The sequence below is a fragment of the Entelurus aequoreus genome, linkage group LG06 (assembly GCF_033978785.1).
Source record: "Entelurus aequoreus isolate RoL-2023_Sb linkage group LG06, RoL_Eaeq_v1.1, whole genome shotgun sequence".
In the NCBI taxonomy this organism is placed as follows: Eukaryota; Metazoa; Chordata; class Actinopteri; order Syngnathiformes; family Syngnathidae; genus Entelurus; species Entelurus aequoreus.
In genome coordinates, this window is record NC_084736.1 from 77,616,274 (window position 1) to 77,640,141 (window position 23,868).

General features: G+C 38.9%; 1 protein-coding gene across 2 annotated transcripts; it reads right to left on the minus strand.

Moving 5' to 3' along the window:
* Window positions 1–71: 71 nt before the first annotated feature.
* figla (folliculogenesis specific bHLH transcription factor) lies at window positions 72–23,250 on the minus strand. 2 transcript variants are annotated; one of them, XM_062051585.1, is made up of 6 exons: window positions 22,923–23,249; window positions 14,480–14,626; window positions 14,314–14,403; window positions 13,752–13,901; window positions 7,568–7,617; window positions 72–324 (listed from the first exon to the last, which is right to left on the minus strand). In XM_062051585.1, the coding sequence occupies exons 1-5, from the start codon at window positions 23,106–23,108 to the stop codon at window positions 7,609–7,611; spliced, it is 582 nt and encodes a 193-aa protein (XP_061907569.1). In that variant the 5' UTR covers window positions 23,109–23,249; the 3' UTR covers window positions 72–324; window positions 7,568–7,608. The 2 variants fall into 2 exon arrangements, with proteins under 2 accessions (XP_061907569.1, XP_061907568.1); XM_062051584.1 differs by lacking the exon at window positions 7,568–7,617 and having other exon boundaries at window positions 22,923–23,250.
* Between the last annotated feature and the right edge of the window lie 618 nt (window positions 23,251–23,868).

Genomic DNA, 23,868 nt, shown 5'->3' on the forward strand with positions numbered 1-23,868 from the left:
GTTCCTGATGCCCAATGAACATTCAGAGTGAACAATTAGCATTAAAAACACAATTGATTAAAAAAAAAAAAACACAATTTACCATATCAATTTATTAGTCATCAAAATACAAGTGCATGTTTTTTTTAATTCACAAAGAACTGTGGCACTTCTGATGCTAAGTCACACTTGAGTCAGGTGGTTGTACACTTTCAATGTGGCCAAGGATATGGTTGGTGAAACAATTACATGTATTATACTAACAAATTACAACTAAGTTTCAAAAGCGAAAAAGGAAATAAAACTCCATCTTCTGGAAAACTCATTTCTTCAAAGTACCAAATCCTGGAAAAAGAAAAGTCTTAATTTGGCAACGTTTAACAAAATCAATGACCAAAGAAAAACAATTGCACTGATCTAGGAGAGTTAGAAAAGTGGGTATAGCACTACACTGATCCCAAGTGAAATTGTACTAAAATGTTTGACCAGACGAGGGCAATATACAACATCAATCTAGAGCAAGGCACCTGCTTCCCCATCCAGTACTGAGAACATTACACAATACCTACTACAAATCATACACAATTAACCATATTAACTACCATTAAGTGTATTTAACAAGGACATTCCATTGGTCATTCAAAAGTTGTTTTAGACAAGACATCTTTGCAAATTTTCCCTTGACAGTGTGCTAAAGAGACTTCAGACTGTACAAAATGCGACTGCCAGACTTTTGACAGATGCACCCAGAACAGCCCATATTACCCCCATTTTATCCAGTCTTCATTGGCTTCCAGTTAAATTCCGCATCGAGTTTAAGATTTTAGTCCTGACATTCTGTGCGTTGCATGGTGGGGCCCCTCAGTACATCACTGACTTGCTATGGCCCTACTCTTCAGGGCGCAGCCTCCCGTCTTCAGGCCGGGGTCTTCTAAAGATCCCCAAAACTCATTTTAAAACCCGTGGAGACCTGGCATTCCAGGCTATAGCTCCCAGACTCTAGAACAATTTGCACCAGTCCCTCCGTGATCTTGACAGTGTTGAAACTTTTAAGAAACATTTAAAAGTACATCACTGACTTGCTATGCCCCTACTCTTCAGGGCACAGCCTTCGGTCTTCAGGCCGGGGTCTTCTAAAGATCCCCAAAACTCATTTTAAAACCCGTGGAGACCTGGCATTCCAGGCTACAGCTCCCAGACTCTAGAACAACTTGCACCAGTCCCTCCGTGATCTTGACTGTGTTGAAACTTTTAAGAAACATTTGAAAGTACATCACTGACTTGCTATGCCCCTACTCTTCAGGGCACAGCCTTCTGCCTTCAGGCCAGGGTCTTCTAAAGATCCCCAAAACTCGTTTTAAAACCTGTGGAGACCTGGCATTCCAGGCTACAGCTCCCAGACTCTAGAACAACTTGCACCAGTCCCTCCGTGATCTTGACTGTGTTGAAACATTTTAAAACTTCTCTTTTTAGTTAAGCTTTTAGTTAACGCACCTTTTAACTACCATTTTTAATCCACGTTTTATCCTTTTGATATTGCCCCGGTTTTAATTGAATTGTCTTACTTCACCTATGTTTTGTACAGCGCTTTGTGATCTTATATGTGAAAAGTTAAGTTAAAGTACCAATGATTGTCACACACACACACACTAGGTGTGGCGAAATTATTCTTTGCATTTGACCCATCACCCGTGATCACTCGCTGGGAAGTGAGGGGAGCAGTGAGCAGCAGCAGTGGCTACGCCCGGGAATCATTTTTGGTGATTTAACCCCCAATTCCAAACCTTGATGCTGAGTACCAAGAAGGGAGGTAATGGGTCCCATTTTTATAGTCTTTGGTATGACTCGGCCGTGGTTTGAACTCACGACCTACCGATCTCAGGGCGGACACTAACCACTAGGCCACTGAGTCGCGCTTTATGAATAAAATATACTTCCTTACAAAAAGGATCTGCCACAGAATCATAATACCCTAGTGTGGAAGAGTTGCTCTTCCGGGTTCTTCAGACCACCAATTACGGACATGACCGCCTCGTTCATCTTTCTGAACAATGATTTATTTTGCAATAAATGCTTTTTGTGTTCGTTTTTAGTCATTTCTGTCCGTCTCGCCCTCACTCTCGTTCGTGCTCGGGTTTCTCTCCACCATCAGCAACCCCTCTCCTTCCCGGCTGCTGCTCTTTAACAGAGCGACTGGTGATTAGATAAACCAGCCCAGTTGTGCCATCTACGCACCTGTCGCTAATCTCGAAACCGGTCCTGGCACACCCCACTTCGCTGAAGGTCCGCAGGCCACGCCCCCCCCACACCTAGTATGAAGGTTAATGTGTGTCTTTATTACAAAAGTTTTTTTTTTTTACCCTGAATTTATGTAACTGAATTTTTTGCTTTTTAATTGTGTGTAGTGAATTTTTTTTTTTTACTTAAAATTATGCTGACAATTTCATTGAAAAAAAAAAACGTTTTAAAATTTAGTGTAAAAAAAATGTGCTTCTTCAAAAAAGCAATACTGCTTTCCGGTAAATTAAGACAGAAGCAGTCGATCCAGTCTCAGACCCAGCCAAGGAGGTGTCAAGTTTGAAGTCACGTGATACCTGTCTTGCAAAACCGCATAAAAAGGCAGTTAACTGGGCTACCTTGGCATAATACAACATAATCAACATTTCAATGCGGCCCGCTGGATATTTTTTAAACTATAGAAATGATTCCAATGGTTAGAATGTGCACGTTTGAGTGACACACAAAGCTCTGCTTCACGCAGACGAGGCAGGACCGAAGTGTGGCAGAGTGGACAGGGCTTGTTCACGGAACAGCGAGTGTCAAACGGTTTCAGAGTTCCACAGTTCTGAAGAACAGTGATATTATATCCAATGTGTGGATGTTTTTTAGCCTTGGCATTTGTCGCATCTTTCTTGCTCTTGCTTGATTATAAAATATGTCGATCAAGGAGGTGGTTTGCAGTAGAGGAGTAGTATATATTAATACAAATAGTATATATATTCTCAATATTCATTTTATATCGTTCATAGTATTGTAAATCCTACATTATGTATTTTCATGTACATTCTGAGTGTCTTTTCAGTAAAAAAAAAAAAAAACTAAAACTAAAAAGACCATCTCAAAAACTGAATAATATGGCAGTCAGAATGTACATAAAGTTGGGGCCCTGGAGGTCGACCTGCTGCTATAAAGCGCTGCCAGCCGTCCATCACCCCGAAGGGGAATCAAGCGGTGGTGAAGGCGTGGGGTGGGGGTGGGGGTGTGTGTGTATATGCCCATTGTCTTGGGTGTGTTGAAGTAGTGTACAAAGGTCTGGGGCCGTTCTGCATGCAAGCAAAAGTTCGACTCCAGGTGTCGTTGAGGAGGGAGGGAGGTCAAAAGCGTCCATCATTGAGGAGTCCTCAGGGGGATGTTTTCAGAAAAGCCTGCTCCTGTTGTTGCATCAAGGCCATTTGATGGAGTCAAATCGTAGATTAGAATTTAGTTTTTCCGCGAGCAGACATTACAATGGCTTGTCTGTTCTATTATATCCAATTTTTCCCTTTCAATCAGCTTTTCCATGATGTGATCCATCATGCGATTCAGTTCAGAAATCGCCCCAGACTGTGATCCCACAGCCCGGCCCAATCCTTCCATTGCGACGAACAGCCTTTGGGCTCCTTGAGTGGCTGCCATCGTCTTACGAATTTGACGATACACCAGAGCAATGCCCAGCCCAATCAGCAGATGCCCCGCGATCACGGTTGCAAATAGGTATACGTCTTCCACGTCCTCGATGGAAAGGACTGAGAGGCACATGATTCTCCATTTATCCCAGGAATCTCTCACGTACCCCGCAGCAATGGTTCCATCAGGGCAGCCAGGCTCCCCAGAACCTCTTTTCCACATCGAAAAGATTTTGTCAATTGAGTCGAGAGTCCAGCTAATTAATTCCATGTCTGATGTTTAGATTTTGAGGTCAGCGCAAAGAAAGAGGCTTCAAAAAAGTGTAGTAAGGACAAAACAAAGAGCAAGCAGGGGGAAGAAGGCGGAAAAAATGTGACCGCCCTCACCAGAGGCAAGATAGAAAGATGCAACAAAAACGGCGAAAAATAAAGGCAAAATGATTAAAAACAAAACATCCACTTATTCGATATGACACTGTTCTGCAGAACTTTGTTGTAAAAAGTTCTGCAGAACAGTATCGAGGTCTCAAGCTTGTTGCTGCACCGGCCACTCTGACCCGTTCCTCGTCTGCATGAAGCATTACCGTGGTGTTTATTCTATTAACGACCAAACTTTGTCTTGTGAACAAGCTTACGCTTAAACATTTAGTCTTCCCTCCATGAAAACACACATGCAGACGCACACCCGCCCCCTCACGTTTACCTAAACATCATTATCCACTAACTGCTGGCCACATTGTATATCAGTTTAACTGCATATCATGACACGTATTGATGACTGTATTATGCTGATAGTATATATGTGTACCATGAATTGATTAACGTGGACACCGACTTAAACAAGTTGAAAAACTTATTCGGGTGTTACCATTTAGTGGTCAATTGTACGGAATATGTACTGTACTGTGCAATCTACTAATAAAAGTTTCAATCAATCAATCAAAAAACGTAACACATGTCACTTAAAGTACACATTTTAACCATTTGAATCATTTCTATAGCTTGAAAACATCCAGCGGCCCGCGACAAGGTGTTTAATGCTGTATTATGCCCAGGTAGCCCAGTTAACTGCTTTTTTTATGCAGTTTTTAAAAAGACTCCTGTCACATGACTTCAAACATGACATCTCATTGGCTGGTTCTGAGACAGGATCGATTGCTTTAGCCTTATTTGACCAAAAGTGAGTCTTGCTTTTTGAAGTAGAACATTTTTCGACACTGAATGGGTTCAATCCCCGGGCTCGGGGTCTTTCTGTGTGGAGTTTGCATGTTCTACCCGTGACTGTGTGGGTTCCCTCCAGGTACTCCGGCTTCCTCCCACCTCCAAAGACATGCACCTGGGGATAGGGAAGACTAAATTGGCCCTAGTGTGTGAATGTTGTCAGTTTTGGCCCTGCGATGATGTGGCAACTTGTCCAGGGTGTACCCCGCCTCCCGCCCAAATGCAGCTGGGATATAGGCTCCAGAACCCCTGCGACCCCAAAAGGGACAAGCGGTATCAAAGTGATGGATTTTTTTTTTTCAGCGCTGAATTTATATACAAAATTGTTTTCAATTAAATTGTCAGCATAATTTGATGTAAAAAAAATTATGTTCACAAAATTCGAACGGAAAAATTCAGTTACCGGTTCATAAATTTTGTGCAAAAAAAAAAGCTAGTATGAACTTATAAAACTGTAAATATTGGCATTTGATAAGCAATGATTAATTATACATTCTCAGCGCTCACTATAAAAACAAGCTGCTTTAGAGAGAAATTGGCTTCCTGAACAAGGTCAAACATCTGTTCAGTGATTATCTTACAATGGCATCCATTTATTACCCAAAATGGATAAATGCCTTAACCTACTGGAAGACCAGTTCTATGGAGCAACAATAACCCTATAAATATTCATCATATCATTCAAATCGTACCTCAAGAATGAGGATATTCATTTCACTGTTTTTATTGATTTATTTGTAAAATGTTTTGTGTTCATTCAGGGGTGATACACCCACATAGGTTTTTTTCCACAGTTGCACTCTTTTACAGTTACCCGTAACTGGTGGTACTTTTGGCTCATATTGTGAATAGTGTTTGTCGCCCTGAGCGAGTCCGCATGGCTAAAACGCATTTCGGGCTTATTTAAGCGGTCCATTAAGGCATGCCGTAAATATTGAAGGAATTTTAACTGAAGAAGAGAGTGCCTTTGCTTTTATTGAAGTTGATCATCCAATCAAATGTTTAAACCCTTACCTAAAATAATTAACAGGCAAAAATTGTACTAGGCTTTCCTGTCTGTCAGACACCCCCGCTGTGAACTGATAACAAAAGGCAAAAACGCTATCGATCTTTGAACATGGCAGAATTGCCCCAGCAACGCACCGTTGCTACTGTGATTTCACATTTGATACTGAAAGTAAACTGCTCAAATAAGTCAAGTGGCAGACTTGAGCTGCACAAAGCCAGAGGACCCGACTTGTTTGCACACAGAGACAAATTAAGTACTTTAATGACGCTGATTGCAGTCCAACATTTACAAGATGGCATCAGCGAGAGAAGGGCTTTTAAATGGAGATGCGGGTTGTGCTTTGGCATCAGTAGATGCTTTTGTGGAAACCCCTTCACAATAATTCTATTAGGTAAAATGTTGCTGGTCTACCAAGAGGCCTCGCTTAATCAGGATATGGAGTCAACTCATTGAACACAGAGCAAACAACTAAAGTACTGACATGAGCACGAAACCAAACATAAAAATTGAGTTCACAAGGAGGAAGAAGGCTGACAATCAATGCCTAACAATTTATCCTGAATTACTCTTAACCAAAAAAAATTGACATGTTTTATACATTTATCTACTCATACATGTTAACTTTATCATTATATTGTGTATTTGTTATACAAGGCATCTCTAGACAAACTGCTCATAAAATGCCACGGCGTTTTTCAGCCTGAAGACGAAATGTCACAAAGCTAAACTGTACTATAACCTTTACAGGTGAACTTAAAGGGGACCTTTAATGATTCTAATCTACATTTAACTCATTTGTGGTCTAGGTAATACGTCTTGGATATGCTTTGGTGTACATCATACTCCAGTCACATTTATAGCCCCCTTTTTGAGTCAGTCTGCAAACAGTTTGTGAAAGTTTTCCCTTTAGATTACAATTCAAACCCTCTACTCCACACCCCCCCACCCTTTCAAAAAATATCAGAATTTATATTTTAAACATCTTAACTGTTAAATCTACATCTTGAAGACAAACATAACCCAGACACGGTTGAAAATAAGATTCCCTGAACAGTATATCAATTTAGTGTTGCCAATCAACCTATCCCCACGTGCATGTCTTTGGAGGTGGGAGGAAGCCAGAGTACCCGGAGGGAACCCACGCAGTCACGGGGAGAACATGCAAACTCCACACAGAAAGACACCGAGCCAGGGGATCGAACCCAGGACTTTCTTATTGCTATGCAAAATGACAGGTACAAATGAACACAAAATCATTTATTTTACAAACATCAGAGCAGGCGGGAGGGCATGAAATAATCACTGGTTTAAATGTAATTTAGATATTGGGTTTCACTATGTAAAGCGCTTTGAGTCACTAGAGAAAAGCGCTATATAAATATAATTCACTTCACTTAATTTGACTCCCTCTAAAATTTTGAAATATGTCCTGTTATGCAATGTTAGTATTTCATTAAATGATAAAGTTGCTTAATCTTACAAAAGGTGTATGCCAATTTTTCCAGACTATAGGGACACCCTGTAAAATGTCAGTTTTTACTCCTGTACTAATTTGTTAGTTTAAATTCAGTTATTAATCCTCATATGCCCTGTCCTTATAAGACAATGTTTGGCATTATCTATTGCTCTTTTTCAGAATACTGTTGAATGGTTCTGTCAATGTAATGTCATGTTCAAAATAAGCTACACAAACCTGGCTTGTTTCCAATATGCTTCACATAACATTCATCAGGGTTAGGAAATCTGTTGAAAGAAAAATACAAGAGCTATGATTTATTGAATTTCCCCCCGTCCCTAGATCCCTCCACCCTCACACAGAAATTTATAACACACATCCATAACCTCCCATCTTTCAAGAGAGCCACAGCACAGTTAAGTTGAAGTATTTCAAAGCGTCTACAAGTAAAGCTGTAATCACAGCCTCTTCACCTTGAATAATCAAAATCAGAAGACAAAAGAAAACAATCAGATGCTTTGTGTCAAATGCCATTTTTAATAAAATAGGTTGACCCTGTCGTTTCAGGCGTTAAATCATCTGATTGCTGATTGAATAGGTTCCATCTTTCAAGTATTTTTCAGAAACGGCATGGCAGTTGGGACCAGTAACTGTTCCCGTCTGCAGGAAAATTACTGTGTGCTAAATATATATCTATATGTGTGTGTGTGTGTGTGTGTGTGTGTGTGTGCGTCTGCAGGAAAATTACTGTGTGCTAAATATATATCTATATGTGTGTGTGTGTGTGTGTGTGTGTGTGTGCGCGCGCATCTACAAAACCAGTGAAGTTGGCACATTGTGTAAATCGTAAATAAAAACACTGCAATGATTTGCAAATCCTTTTCAACTTATATTCAATTGAATAGACTGCAAAGACAAGATATTTAATGTTCCAACTGAGAATCTTATTTTTTTCTGCAAATAATCATTAACTTAGAATTTAATTGCAGCAACACATTGCAAAAAAGTGGGGCATTTTTACCACTGTGTTACATTGCCTTTCCTTTTAATAACACTCTGTAAACGTTTGGGAACTGAGGAGACCAATTTTAGAAGCTTTTCAGGTGGAATTATTTCCCATTCTTGCTTAAGTTGTTAAACAGTCCGGGGTCTCTTATGTTGTATTTTACGCTTCATAATGCGCCACACATTTTCAATGGGAGACAGGCCTAGACTACACTAATACCCGCCCTCTTACTATGAAGCCACGCTGTTGTAACACGTGCAGAATGTGGCTTGGCGTTGAAAAACACATTGCTTGAATGGCAACATATGTAGCTCCAAAACCTGTATGTACCTTTCAGCATTAATGGTGCCTTCACAGATGTGTAAGTTACCCATGTCTTGGGCACTAATACACTCCCATACCATCACAGATGCTGGCTTTTCAACTTTGCGCCTATAACAATCCTGGATGGTTCTTTTCCTTTTTGGTCCAGAGGACACGACATCCCCAGTTTCCAAAAACAATTTGGAAATGTGGACTCGTCAGACCACAGAACACTTTTCCACTTTGCATCAGTCCATCTTAGATGAGCTGGGGCCCAGTGAAGCTGGAGGCGTTTCTGGGTGTTGTTGATAAATGGCTTTCGCTTTGCATAGGAGTTTTAAAAGCCTACTGAAATGAATTTTTTTTATTTAAACGGGGATAGCAGATCCATTCTATGTGTCATACTTGATCATTTCACGATATTGCCATATTTTTGCTGAAAGGATTTAGTATAGAACAACGACGATAAAGTTTGCAACTTTTGGTCGCTGTTAAAAAAAAGCCTTGCCTATACCGGAAGTAGCGTGACGTCACAGGAGGAAGGATTCCTCACAATTCCCCGTTGTTTACAATGGAGCGAGAGAAATTCGGACCGAGAAAGCGACGATTACCCCATTAATTTGAGCGAGGATGAAAGATTTGTGGATGAGTTACGTTAGAGTGAAGGACTAGAGAGGCAGTGCAGGGTGTATCTTTTTTCGCTCTGACCGTAACTTAGGTACAAGGTCTCATTGGATTCCACACACTCTCCTTTTTCTATTGTGGATCACGGATTTGTATTTTAAACCAACTCGGATACTATATCCTCTTGAAAATGAGAGTCGAGAACGCGAAATGGACATTCACAGTGACTTTTATCTCCACGACAATAAATCGTTGACGCACTTTGGCTACAGAGCTAACGTGATAGCATCGGGCTCAAATGCAGATAGAAACAAAATTTAAAAAAACCCTGACTGGAAGGATAGACAGAAGATCAACAATACTATTAAACTATGAACATGTAAATACACGGTTAATAATTTCCAGCTTGGCGAAGCTTAACAATTGAAGCTAACTAACTTAGCTACGGAGCTAACGTGATAGCATCAGGGTCAAATGCAGATAGAAACAAAATAAAAAAAACCCTGACTGGAAGGATAGACAGAAGATCAACAATACTATTAAACCATGAACATGTAAATACACGGTTAATAATTTCCAGCTTGGCGAAGCTTAACAATTAAAGCTAACTACGGAGCGGCGGCGGGCGTTGTAGCTTTCGACGACACCCCGGCCGCCATCAGAGTCGGCAAGTTACGTACGTGACATGCACATAGCGACACGCACGTACGGGCAAGCGATCAAATGTTTGGAAGCCAAAGCTGTACTCACGGTAGTGCGTCTTGTATCCAGCTCAAACACAACACAACCTCCTAATTGTGTTGCTGTAGTCCGCTGCTAATACACCGATCGCACCTACAACTTTCTTATTTGCAGGCTCCATTGTCCATTAAACAAATTGCAAAATGTTCTTACACTGTTGGACAATTTGCTGACGCATTTGTTCACAAAGTGGTGACCGTCACCCCATCTTTGTTTGTGAATGACTGAGCATTTCACGGAAGCTGCTTTTATTCCCAATCATGGCACCCAATTAGCCTGTTCACCTGTGGGATGTTCCAAATAAGTGTTTGATGAGCATTCCTCAACTTTCTCAGTCTCAATATTTGCAAAAAATAAAGTTTACCAGTTTGAATGTTAAGTATCTGGTCTTTGCAGCCTATTCAATTGAATACAGGTTGAAAAAGATTATCTAATTACGTAAACAGATTACGTAAACAATATTTACAGAGACCCAAATCGTCAGGAGGTTTGATAAATCTCCACTCCCTAATCTTTCTTTTTTAGATATCTACATATCCAGTTTTGTTCGTAATACTTTTCCCAGGTTTCCAAACTTACCGACAGTTTTAGATGCTTTTTTGACACCACTTCAGACTTTAAAAAATGATCATTACACCATTTACAATCACATTTTTCTTTTAGATGCTTTTCTGACACCATCCCCGACTTTAAAAAGAATCAATTAAACGTATTTACAATCAATATTTTCTTTTGTGCCCTAAGTCTCTGAATTCAATTAGGTCACTTTGGGAGGGTGACTTAGAAGTGACCCTATCTGAGGAGAGCCGGACAAAGATTTTAACTAGAGCTCATAAGTCTTCTATTGTCTTATTCAATGCAAGCTAATAAATCGTACACAATATACCAAGGTCCGGCTGGCTAAGATTTACGACGGAATATAGGTATTATGTGATCGGTCGTAACAGACTCCAGCTACCTTAATACATATGTTTTGTCTTTGCCCAACCCTGTGTAGGTATTGGACGGTAATCTTTCATACTTTGTCTTTGGTAATTGGCGAAAAGATTGAACCAAATCTTATAAGTGGACTATTTGGGGTGGCACCTCAGTCACCTACCCTTTGCAAATCCCAAAAAAATCTTGTAGCATTCACTACTTTGTTGGCTAGAAGACTGTTGAATTGGAAGGAAACCACGCCTCCTGGATTAAATACGTTCTGTGTTGTCTCAAACTGGAGAAAATTTGGCTGACATTGAACAGTTCTGTGAAGTCTCATGAAGTATGGAGTGGTTTCCTAAATTATACAAAGAACGATCTCAAATTTAACCCAGATTGAAAGGTAAATAATAGATGAGCTTTTCGTTTGAGTTTGTGTATTGCTGCACCGTGTTGGGGACTTTCAGGTATGCAGTTGTTTGTGGCGTCATGTCAATATTTGCCTGTACTTATTTGACTGATGCATGGGGTTTTTTTTCCTTCTTTTTTCTAGTTTTTGTATTTTATATATAGTTTTTTAAGTTACTTGGTTGGGGGGGGGGGGAAGAACATTTGACATGTTTGTGTACGTCAAAAATTCAATTAACAAATGTTTAAAAACAAAAATGCATAAAAGCACATTTTTGAACATTGACAGCAATTTACCACTCTCCGCAGGATCTCGTGGGCCTTTTTTGAGATCTTTGATATAGCAGTATCCCCCCCCCAAAACTGCAATGTAAGTTGCACATACCACACAGTTTACGCCGGTTTCAGTTGACTGAAAACTACAGCGGTGATTATTGTTGATAAATCAGACAATAAGAGATCAAAAACATTCGTGTGAATGTAAAAAAGTAAGTGAGTGAGTGGATGATGCAGCGACATTTGCTTCAGACTGCTCACATGTACGTTTGAGCAATAACCAGGAAAAAATTAACATTGGCCAGAATATGCAGGGAAGTTACAGGGTCTGAATATAGAGCGGTTTCACCAGAAAAGCTAAATATTTTGAGAGTAAATCTCCCCATTTAAATCCATTTGAAAAAGAAGCAGATTTCCGACAGTAACTCAATCAGTTCATATTTAAGTGAAATCCATTTGGACAGCCAAAATATAAAGCTCTTATCCAGTGGTTTTGTGGGTAACTGGCATATACCCATTCCATTGGCTCAAGTCGAATTTGTACAAATGTACTTGGCACAGTGGCAGTAAACAAGTGTTTTGTTTTCCTTGTACAGTAGTACCTTTGTTTGTTAGTCAGCTAGTCCAAAAGATACAACAAAAATATAAATGTTCTCATAAAAAAATTGTTTATCAAATTTATCCATTCCAGATATGCAAATTGCTCCAAAACTGCAAGAAAAGCTCAGCTTCAGTGTTTCAATTTCATTGACTAAACATGGTTTCAATTTTGTTCAGAATCAACTACTTTCGCGACAGCGACTTTCTTCTCATTCATTGTGGTAGCGTCACAGTGAATGCTGAACGTCCATTGACTTAAATGGGGGGAGCGTAGCGTGGGTTGTTCTACTGCAGCCAAACTAGACTGCCATTGGATAAACGCTCAGCTTTGTCCTGCCCATCAGACGCCGAGCATCTCTAAGTCAGTGGTTCTTAACCTGGGTTCAATCGAACCCTAGGGGTTCGGTGAGTCGGCCTCAGGGGTTCGGCGGAGGTCAAGACACACCCGACTCATCGTGTAAATAAAAACTTCTCCCTATCGACGTACTACGGATACGGCAACAGCAGAAGTCACACCGATTTGCAGGTGTGTAATTTGTTGTGAATTTATGCACTGTGATGGTTTTGTTCTTTGAACAAGGTGATGTTCATGCACGGTTAATTTTGTGCACCAGTAAAAAAACATGGTAACACTTTAGTATGGGGAACATATTCACCATTAATTATTTGCTTATTAACATGCAAATTAGTAACATATTGGCTCTTAACTAGTCATTATTAAGTACTTATTAATGCCTTATTCGGCATGGCCTTATTATAACCCTAACCCTCTAACCCTGGCCCTAACCCTAACCAAATAACTCTAAATTAAGTCTTTGTTGCTTAGAATATGTTTCCCTAGTGTCCAAAAAAAACTCTAAATTAAGTCTTTGTTACTTAGAATATGTTCCCTATACTGAAGTGTTACCAAAAACATAACTGTCTTGTATTTGAAAAAAAAAAAAAACATCTTATTTTTCACTAAAGAAGGGTTTTATGAATGCGCATATGAAACTGGTGGGGTTCGGTACTTTCAACAAGGTTAAGAACCACTGCTGTAAGTGAATGTAAAAGTGGGCTTGACCTCGGCTGGCCTGGATGCTGAGCATGACGATTGGACCATCGGTCTGGGGCTGAATCCCCTTTTGTAAGATACGTTACTAATACTGTCCGACTTGTGTAGTGTATTAGTAACAGAAGACAGCCACCAACGCGTGTTCTTTTTTTGGGCACTCATATTTGCAGAATGATATGCCAACAGATTAGATTGTTTGGTAGAATAATCAAAACAGAATACGAAAACTAGGGTAAACTTTCGATCAAAATTTGTGAAAAACTATAGCTACCACTCTGTATAACCTACCAAAATACTTGTTGCATTTTTTTTTGTAATAGATGGAATACTTCTCCGATAAACAGCACATTTTGTTTTAAGTCCCAGGAAGCTTCAGACGAATCTTATTCAGTCCTCGACATCTAGTCAATGAGTCTTATGCCATTGTGTTTCTTAAGCATAGGTGACTGTTATAAGTAAAGCACCCAAAATTAAAAATGTAAAACAGTTACCGTAGACTGATCAGGCATTACTTGAATGATGAACTGGTAGGAAGGCATTACACAATGCTGGTACGCCTGTCTGGTCAGATCACAGTCCTCGGTTCCTGTGTCCGATGGCATGGTGAAACAATCTTCAACGTCATCAGGAATATTCAGAAACTGTCATGGAAAACGGACACAATTTCCATCATTGTTTATTTACTGCTAATGAAGTGTTTAAGAGAATGTCTCAGGGTTAGAAATCCTGAATATACAAAATACTGTACATTTGATATTATTGCCAGTGGCATTTCAAGCCTGCTGCGATGAACCCTAAAAAAGGGTCAAAATACACCGGGGTCTGAACTAAAAACCGTGATGAGGCAGCTTTTAAGATAAGTTGGCCTTACAGGGTAACCACATTGTAAATTCACATTGCAATGTGGCCAAATAGTTGAAAAAAAATATGACATATGAGGATGCAACATGTGAGCTTAATAAAATATCCATCTGACAATTCACTGCAGCAGGTAGAAAACAAATAATTCTTACTTTCTGAGCTACAAACGTAAAACACAAGTGAAAGACTTACGTCATCAACTGTCCAAAGATCACCATCAAAGCCATCTGTCGGCTCATGAGTGATTATATTCTTCAGGAAGTCGGTTTCGTTGCAATCAGTCTAAAGAATAGAAAGTACTCAAATAACTAAAATCTGTCATTGAATTCTGTACCGCACAGTGGCCGAGGCCACATACATTATCAGTGTCCTGCAGAACTGCAAGCAACAATCGAATGTACTCCGTTGCAGCTTTAAGAGTGTCTACTTTACTGGGCTTACGGTCTGGTCGCATCAACGGTACCATGCGCTTTAAGCGGGAGAACATGGTATTTAGGTTCCTTATCTGCATAGAAGAAGAAAGTCAAATTACAAATCAATCAGAATAAAAAAAATTTAAAAAACGGTTTCATGGCAGTGCTTGAGTTTAAAACATTGTGACGACATTCTAGCAATACACACTTTTACAATAACTTTCATCAACATTCACAATGTGGATCCTTGACGAACTTCTGCGAGAACTGACAAGATCCTAGACTACTAGCTTAGACATTCTTATGGCCTTCTTTCAACCTGACCAAAATAAATAAATAAAATATTCTAAAAAAGACTCACCATGAACTCCTTTTCAGGATTGGTGAATGGCAAATTACAACTAGGCTTGGGCGATACTGCTAATTTACGCTTCGAGCCGGTACCAAGTAAACACAGGGTCAGTATAGCTGATAGGCTGAACAATTGTGAATTTTACCTTTAATTTGTAAATCATGATAATCAGAATAAAACAGTCACAAAGGTCAAAGACTGGACACTATTGAAGTATTATTGTAGCCAAAGTATTTGCAAATGTGTATCTCAATCTGTGCGTCTGTAATCCAATTCACGTGTCTGTGAACTAATGTGTGTGTGTAATCAGAACCGCGTGGGTGTTTTAAAGTTGTCTGTTCGTATTATGATTTGTTTGTGGGTAAAAAAAAGATATATTTCCTTGACTGGCTGTCTTTTTACTACGCTTCTGCCGTTAAAGAGTTAGGTGTCAGTAATCTGTGTTTAAGGCCATGTACACACCAACAGAGTTTCAAAAATGCATATTTGGGGTTACAATGATCTCCATCCACACAAGTGTAGTTTCAAAACTGTCTAAACACAAACGCACACACATTTTGTCCAATCAGAAGCCTGGAAAAGCACCCACAGCTGACTTGGTGGCATTACACCTCTGTTATGTTTATTTTGATACACTAGACGTACAATAACATGTACATTTTTAAAAGCAGCCTGCACCTATACCGAACCCTGGCAACATTATGAATCTTTTTTTTTTGTGTTTAAAGCTTGCATGCACACTTATGCTGCTGAAACCCAAAATTATAAGATGTTTAATCAGCAACATGGTGATATTACATGTGAAGTGAAGTGTACATTATTTTTTAAAATTAGCACACACCAACGAGCCAAGGAAACCCTTTTGCATGTTTAAGTGCCTATAAGCGCGCGGACGTTTGTATGCAGCTGCAAAACTCTCATGGAATTATAAGCATTATAAGCATTGAATGGTCAATATAGTACATACATGTGCAATGAAATATAGATTGTCTTTAACATTAACAAGAAGGAAGGAGACATGTTTTTTAGTCGTTTGGGCACGTTACATGATGTCAATATTCAGTGTTTTATTGTTCATAGTTAATATTGTAAATCCCGCATTCTTTATTTTCATGTACATTATGGGTGTCCCATTCAATTAAAAAAAATTTAAATTCCATTTTGTTTTTAAGGCGGCCTGTCAAAAACGTTTTTAGCATTCAATCAGACATTGTGAGTTTGTGTATGAGTGTTCCTAAAAATCAAACCCCAGACACATTTTTTTCTTAAAATGTGGCCCCCCAAGGAAAAATAATTGCCCAGGCCTGCCCTGGATGATTGAGAATATCCATAGTCCAAACAGCCACAGATTACCTGAGTTCATGGTATAGTTTACATCCCCCTAACAACGGTCAACCACTGTACAGACAGTAGTAGGTTTGGGTGATACTGCAAACTTGGGTATGTATTGAAATCGACTCTGTGAAAAATCTCAGCATTCTTTTCGACCCAACTCTTGTTTGAGCTGCACATTAAAGTGTTACCAAAACAACCTTCCATTATCTCCGTAATATCGCTAAAATCTGCCCCATTTTGTCCAACAAAGAGAGATCATAATTCATGCGTTTGTTACATCTCGTCTCGATTACTGTAATGCATTATTTTCGGGTCTCCCTATGTTGAGCATTAAAAGATTACAGTTGGTACAAAATGCGGCTGCTAGACTTTTGACAAGAACAAGAAAGTTTGATCATATTACGCCTATACTGTATATACTTGGGATGTCCGATAATGGCTTTTTGCCGATATCCGATATTCCGATATTGTCCAACTCTTTAATTACCGATACCGATATCAACCGATATATGCAGTCGTGGAATTAACACATTATTATGCCTAATTTGGACAACCAAGTATGGTGAAGATAAGGTACTTTTTAAAAAAATTAGTAAAATAAGATAAATACATTTAAAAAAAATTCTTGAATAAAAAAGAAAGTACAACAATATAAAAACAGTTACATAGAAACTAGTAATGAATGAAAATGAGTAAAATTAACTGTTAAAGGTTAGTACTATTAGTGGACCAGCAGCACGCACAATCATGTGTGCTTACGGACTGTATCCCTTGCAGACTGTATTGATATATATTGATATATAATGTAGGAACCAGAATATTAATAACAGAAAGAAACAACCCTTTTGTGTGAATGAGTGTAAATGGGGGAGGGAGGTTTTTTGGGTTGGTGCACTAATTGTAAGTGTATCTTGTGTTTTTTTATGTTGATTTAATAAAAAAAACCCAAAAAAAACACAAACAAAAACAAAAAAAAACGATACAGATAATTAAAAAAACGATACCGATAATTTCCGATATTACATTTTAACGCATATATCGGCCAATAATATCGGCAGGCCGGTATTATCGGACATCTCTAGTATATACCTTTATATACTTATACACATATGTACATACCTATACTGTCTCACCTGCACTGGCTTCCTGTGATCTAAAGATGCGACTTTAAGGTTTTATTACTTACGTTTAAAATACTCAACGGTCTAGTTCCATCCTATCTTGCTGATTGTGTTGTACCATAAGGCCCGGACAGAAATCTGCACTCCGGCTTATTAATGATTCCCAGAGCCCAAAAAGTCTGCGGGTTGTAGATTGTTTTCTATTCGGGCTCCAGTACTCTGTAATGCCCTACTTTTAACAGAGATGCAACCTCAGTAGAAGCATTTAGGTCCCATCTTAAAACTAATTTGTATACTCTCGCCATTAAACAGACCCCTTTTTAAATCAGTTGACCTGCCGCTACTCTTTTCTGCTCTGCTCCCCTCTCCTGCGTGGCCGGGTTATCAAGTGGCCACAACTCAGTAGCCACGGAGGAGGCACTAGCTGTTCCAAGTCGGGACCGGTGTTGGACCACTCCTCTATGCATCAGTTGGTCACATGTTCAAGATGTTCATCATAATTCTTGTTCTGTGTACTTTGTGAACACTTGTAGTTTGAACAGTCTCTTAAACTGAATCATATTGGTGCTTTGTTTGATTTCCTTGCTTAATCCATTCCATAATTTAATTCCACATACAGATATGCTAAAGGTTTTAAGTGTTGTACGCGTATACAAATGTTTTAAATGAGATTTTCCTCTAAGGTTATATGTCTCCTCTTTTGTTGAGAAGAACTGTCGTACATTCTTGGGTAGCCGGTTATTGTTTTCTTTATACATCATTTTAGCGGTTTGCAAATGCACCAAATCGTTGAGTTTCAATATTTGTGATTTAATAAATAAAAGGGTTTGTATGTTCTCTATATCCAACATTATGTATTATTCTAACTGATCTTTCTTGTAACAGTGTTAGTGAATGAAGTGTACTTTTGTAGTTGTTTACCCATATTTCTGCACAATAACTCAGATATGTAACACTAGTGAGCAGTAGAAAATATGAAGTGATTTTTGGTCTCGAACATGTTTTTCTTTATTCATTATTGACATGTTTATTGCTACTTTACGTTGTATATTTTTTACATGAGATTGAGGTTAGTTAATGTTGCGAGTTGTCGTGATTATATGTAACGTGTTTATGTGTGCATGACATGGAGGTTTTTTCCCACTCCAGACTAGACCCCCTTAGGAGCCCAGTCTAGATTGTATTTTTTACTCATCTTCTTCCCCAGCGTTTTACCTTTTTCTCATCTTTTACGGGGTGCCTTTGGCGACCCATCAGCGTTCCTGTTCTGTAACCCTCTACACTGTTTGTTTGTTTGTATAATCTTGAACGGGTTTGTGCTGAAAACATAGTTTTGTTGTACTTGTGCTATGACAATAAAGTCCTATTCTATCCTGTTAGTTGATGTTAGCTGGTGTCAGCTAATTAGTTAAGGTCAGCTGGTGTCAGCTAATTAGTTAATGTCAGCTGGTGTTAGCTGGTGTCAGCTAATTAGTTAATGTCAGATGGTGTTAGCTAATTAGTTAATGTCAGCTAATTAGTTAGTCAGCTAATGTCAGCTGGTGTTAGCTAGTGTCAGCTAATTAGTTAATGTCAGCTGATGTTAGCTGGTGTCAGCTAATTAGCTAATGTCAGCTAATTAGTTAATGTCAGCTGGTGTCAGCTGGTGTTAGCTGGTGTCAGCTAATTAGTTAATGTCAGCTAATGTCAGCTGGTGTCAGCTAATTAGTTAATGTCAGCTAATTAGTTAATGTCAGCTGGTGTCAGCTAATTAGTTAATGTCAGCTAATTAGCTAATGTCAGCTGGTGTCAGCTAATTAGTTCATGTCAGCTAATTAGTTAATGTCAGCTAGTGTCAGATAATTAGTTAATGTCAGCTAATTAGTTAATGTCAGCTGGTGTTAGCTGGTGTCAGCTAATTAGTTAATGTCAGCTGATGTCAGCTGGTGTCAGCTAATTAGTTAATGTCAGCTAATTAGTTAATGTCAGCTGATGTTAGCTGGTGTCAGCTAATTAGTTAATGTCAGCTAATTAGTTAATGTCAGCTAATGTCAGCTGGTGTTAGCTGGTGTCAGCTAATTAGTTAATGTCAGCTAATGTCAGCTGGTGTCAGCTAATTAGTTAATGTCAGCTAATTAGTTCATGTCAGCTGGTGTTAGCTGGTGTTAGCTAATTAGTTGGTGTTAGCTAATTAGTTAATGTCAGCTAATTAGTTAATGTCAGCTAACGTCAGCTTGTGTTAGCTAATTAGTTAACGTCAGATAATTAGTTAATGTCAGCTAATGTCAGCTGGTGTTAGCTGGTGTCAGCTAATTAGTTAAAGGCCTACTGAAATGAATTTTTTTTATTTAAACGGGGATAGCAGATCTATTCTATGTGTCATACTTGATCATTTCGCGATATTGCCATATTTTTGCTGAAAGGATTTAGTATAGAACAACGACGATAAAGATTGCAACTTTTGGTATCTGATAAAAAAAAGGCTTGCACCTACCGGAAGTAGCGTGACGTAGTCAGTTGAACATATACGCAAAGTTCCCTATTGTTTACAATGATGGCCGCATGAAGTGAGAGAGATTCGGACCGAGAAAGCGACAATTTCCCCATTAATTTGAGCGAGGATGAAAGATTTGTGGATGAGTAAAGTGCAAGTGAAGGACTAGTGGGGAGTTGAAGCTATTCAGATAGGGAAGATGCTGTGAGAGCCGGGGGTGACCTGATATTCAGCTGGGAATGACTACAACAGTAAATAAACACAAGACATATATATACTCTATTAGCCACAACACAACCAGGCTTATATTTAATATGCCACAAATTAATCCTGCATAAAAACACCTGCGTGTTTGTTATGCTAGCTCCTAGCTCCTCTGCTAGCTCCTAGCTCCATAGAACACGCCAATACAATTCAAACACCTGATCAACACACACAATCACTCAGCCCAAAAGACCGTTTACCTAACCCAAGGTTCATAAAGCTTATATATTTTTAAAAAGTTACGTACGTGACGCGCACATACGGTCAAGTTATCGAATGTTTAGCAGCCAAGGCTGCATACTCACGGTACCTGATATTCAGCTGGGAATGACTACAACAGTAAATAAACACAAGACATATATATACTCTATTAGCCACAACACAACCAGGCTTATATTTAATATGCCACAAATTAATCCTGCATAATAACACCTGCGTGTTTGTTATGCTAGCTCCTAGCTCCTCTGCTAGCTCCTAGCTCCATAGAACACGCCAATACAATTCAAACACCCGATCAACACACACAATCACTCAGCCCAAAAGACCGTTCACCTAACCCAAGGTTCATAAAGCTTATATATTTTTAAAAAGTTACGTACGTGACGCGCACTTACGGTACGGTACGTGTTATGCTAGCTCCTAGCTCCTCTGCTAGCTCCTAGCTCCATAGAACACGCCAATACAATTCAAACACATGATCAACACACACAATCACTCAGCCCAAAAGACCGTTCACCTAACCCAAGGTTCATAAAGCTTATATATTTTAAAAAAGTTACGTACATACGCAAAAAAAAGCCAAAGCTGCATACTCACAGTAGCACGTCTGCGTCTTTGTCATCCAAATCAAAGTAATCCTGGTAAGAGTCTGTGTTGTCCCAGTTCTCTACAGGCGTCTGTGTATCCAAATCAAAAGTCCTCCTGGTTAGAGTCTCTGTTATCCGAGTTCTTCCATCTTGACTGCATCTTTCGGGAATGTAAACAAAGAAGCGCCGGCTGTGTACTGTTGTGGCTGACTACGTTCGAAAAATACGTCCATTTCGCACCGACAACTTTCTTCTTTGCTTGCTTGGCTTCCTTCTCCATAATGCAATGAACATGATTGAAACAGATTCACGAACACAGATGTCCAGAATACTGTGGAATTATGAAATGAAAACAGAGCTTTTTCATATTGGCTTCAATGTGGAAGGCATACCCGTGTTCGTCGGGCTACGTCACGCGCATACGTCATCCTCAGAGGCGTTTCGAACCGGAAGTTTAGCGGCAAATTTAAAATGTCACTTTATAAGTTAACCCGGCCGTATTGGCATGTGTTATAATGTTAAGATTTCATCATTGATATATAAACTATCAGACTGCGTGGTCGGTAGTAGTGGGTTTCAGTAGGCCTTTAATGTCAGCTAATTAGTTAATGTCAGCTAATGTCAGCTGACGTCAGCTGGTGTCAGCTAATTAGTTAATGTCAGCTAATTAGTTAATGTCAGCTGATGTCAGCTGGTGTCAGCTAATTAGTTGATGTCAGCTGGTGTTAGCTAATTAGTTGGTGTTAGCTAATTAGTTAATGTCAGCTAATTAGTTAATGTCAGTTAACATCAGCTCGTGTTAGCTAATTAGTTAGTCAGATAATTAGTTAATGTCAGCTGGCGTCAGCTGGCGTTAGCTAATTAGTTAATATCAGCTAATTAGTTAATGTCAGCTGATGTCAGCTAATTAGTTAATGTCAGCTAATGTTAGCTGATATTAGTTAATGTTAGTTAATGTCCGCTAATTAGTTAATGTTAGCTGATGAGTTAATGTCAGCTAATGTTAGCTTATGTTAGCTGATAGTTCATGTTAGCTGATATTAGTTAATGTCAACTAATGTTAGGTAATGTCAGCTAATGTCAGTTAGTTAATGTTAGCTGATAGTTAAGGTTAGTTAATGTTAGCTGATTAGTTAATGTCAGCTGATGTTAGCTGATTAGTTAATGTCAGCTAATGTTAGTTAATGTCAGCTGATATTAGTTAATGTTAGCTGATGTCAGCTAATTAGTTAATGTCAGCTAATGTTAGTTAATGCAAGCTAATGTTAGCTGATATTAGTTAATGTTAGCTGAGGTTAGTGTTAGCTGAGGTTAGCTGATGTCAGCTAATTAGTTAATGTCAGCTAATGTTAGCTGATATTAGTTAATGTTAGTTAATGTCAGCCAATTAGTTAATGTTAGCTGATGTTAGCTGATTAGTTAATGTCAGCAAATGTTAATGTCAGCTTATGTTAGCTGATAGATCATGTTAGTTAATGTCAACTAATGTTAGCTGATATTAGTTAATGTCAACTAATGTTAGGTAATGCCAGTTAGTTAATGTTAGCTGATATTAGTTAATGTTAGCTGATTAGTTAATGTCAGCTGATGTTAGCTGATTAGTTAATGTCAGCTAATGTTAGTTAATGTCAGCTGATATTAGTTAATGTTAGCTGATGTCAGCTAATTAGTTAATGTCAGCTAATGTTAGTTAATGCCAGCTAATGTTAGCTTATATTAGTTAATGTTAGTTGAGGTTAGTTAGTGTTAGCTGAGGTTAGCTGATGTCAGCTAATTAGTTAGTCAGCTAATGTTATTTAATGTCAGCTAATGTTAATGTTAGCTGATAGTTACTGTTAGGTAATGTCAGCTAATTAATTGTTAGCTGCTATTAGTTGATGTTAGCTAATGTCAGTTAGTTAATATCAGTTAATGTTAGTTATAAAAGTGGGGCTTGAATAGTGAAATTATGTCCTCTGTAAAAGTTAAAGGCGCGGTTAAAGTGCATGAATGAAACCATTGACGCACACACAAACAACAACAAAAACAAACACTCACCCTCAGCCGTTCTTTGGCGTTGACTTGTTCCCTTTTCTTCACCGTTTCATGGAAGTCCTCCGCCACCACGTAGACGCCATCCTTGCTCCGCTTGAACTTCTCGATGTTCTTGTAAGTAGGCAACGCCGACTCGCCGGTCAGACGCTTCAGAATGTCACTCATTAACTCCTCCGCGGGCACCTTCATCTTTAATCAGCAACACCCCATTTGTGTCATGTTAGTGGAGCTGAAGTGTCGCGATGTGGCGGCCAGGAGGAGAGGAGAAGTCACACCTGAGCCTCATGTCGCCTAATTAGCTGGCCCTGGTGTTGGACAACGTCAAGGTAAACTCAATGGAGACCTTTGTGTTCATTTATATAGGAGGAACAATCATGTAGTTTGTGTTCATGTATATAGGAGGAACAATCATGTAGTTTGTGTTCATGTGTATAGGAGGAACAATCATGTAGTTTGTGTTCATGTATATAGGAGGAACAATCGTGTAGTTTGTGTTCATGTATATAGGAGGAACAATCATGTAGTTTGTGTTCATGTATATAGGAGGAACAATCGTGTAGTTTGTGTTCATGTATATAGGAGGAACAATCGTGTAGTTTGTGTTCATGTATATAGGAGGAACAATCATGTAGTTTGTGTTCATGTATATAGGAGGAACAATCGTGTAGTTTGTGTTCATGTATATAGGAGGAACAATCGTGTAGTTTGTGTTCATGTATATAGGAGGGACAATCGTGTAGTTTGTGTTCATTTATATAGGAGGAACAATCGTGTAGTTTGTGTTCATGTATATAGGAGGAACAATCGTGTAGTTTGTGTTCATGTATATATAGGAGGAACAATCGTGTAGTTTGTGTTCATGTATATAGGAGGAACAATAGTGTAGTTTGTGTTCATTTATATAGGAGGAACAATCGTGTAGTTTGTGTTCATGTATATAGGAGGGACA

Excerpts from the sequence above, each read along its gene's own strand:
- figla (XM_062051584.1), bottom strand. The coding sequence starts at position 23,108 with ATGAAGGTGCCCGCGGAGGAGTTAATGAGTGACATTCTGAAGCGTCTG. Across the intron at positions 14,627-22,922 it reads ACGCCAAAGAACGGCTGAGG|ATAAGGAACCTAAATACCAT; the intron begins GTGAGTGTTTGT and ends TCTTCTATGCAG. Across the intron at positions 14,404-14,479 it reads TTCTGCAGGACACTGATAAT|ACTGATTGCAACGAAACCGA; the intron begins GTATGTGGCCTC and ends TCTATTCTTTAG.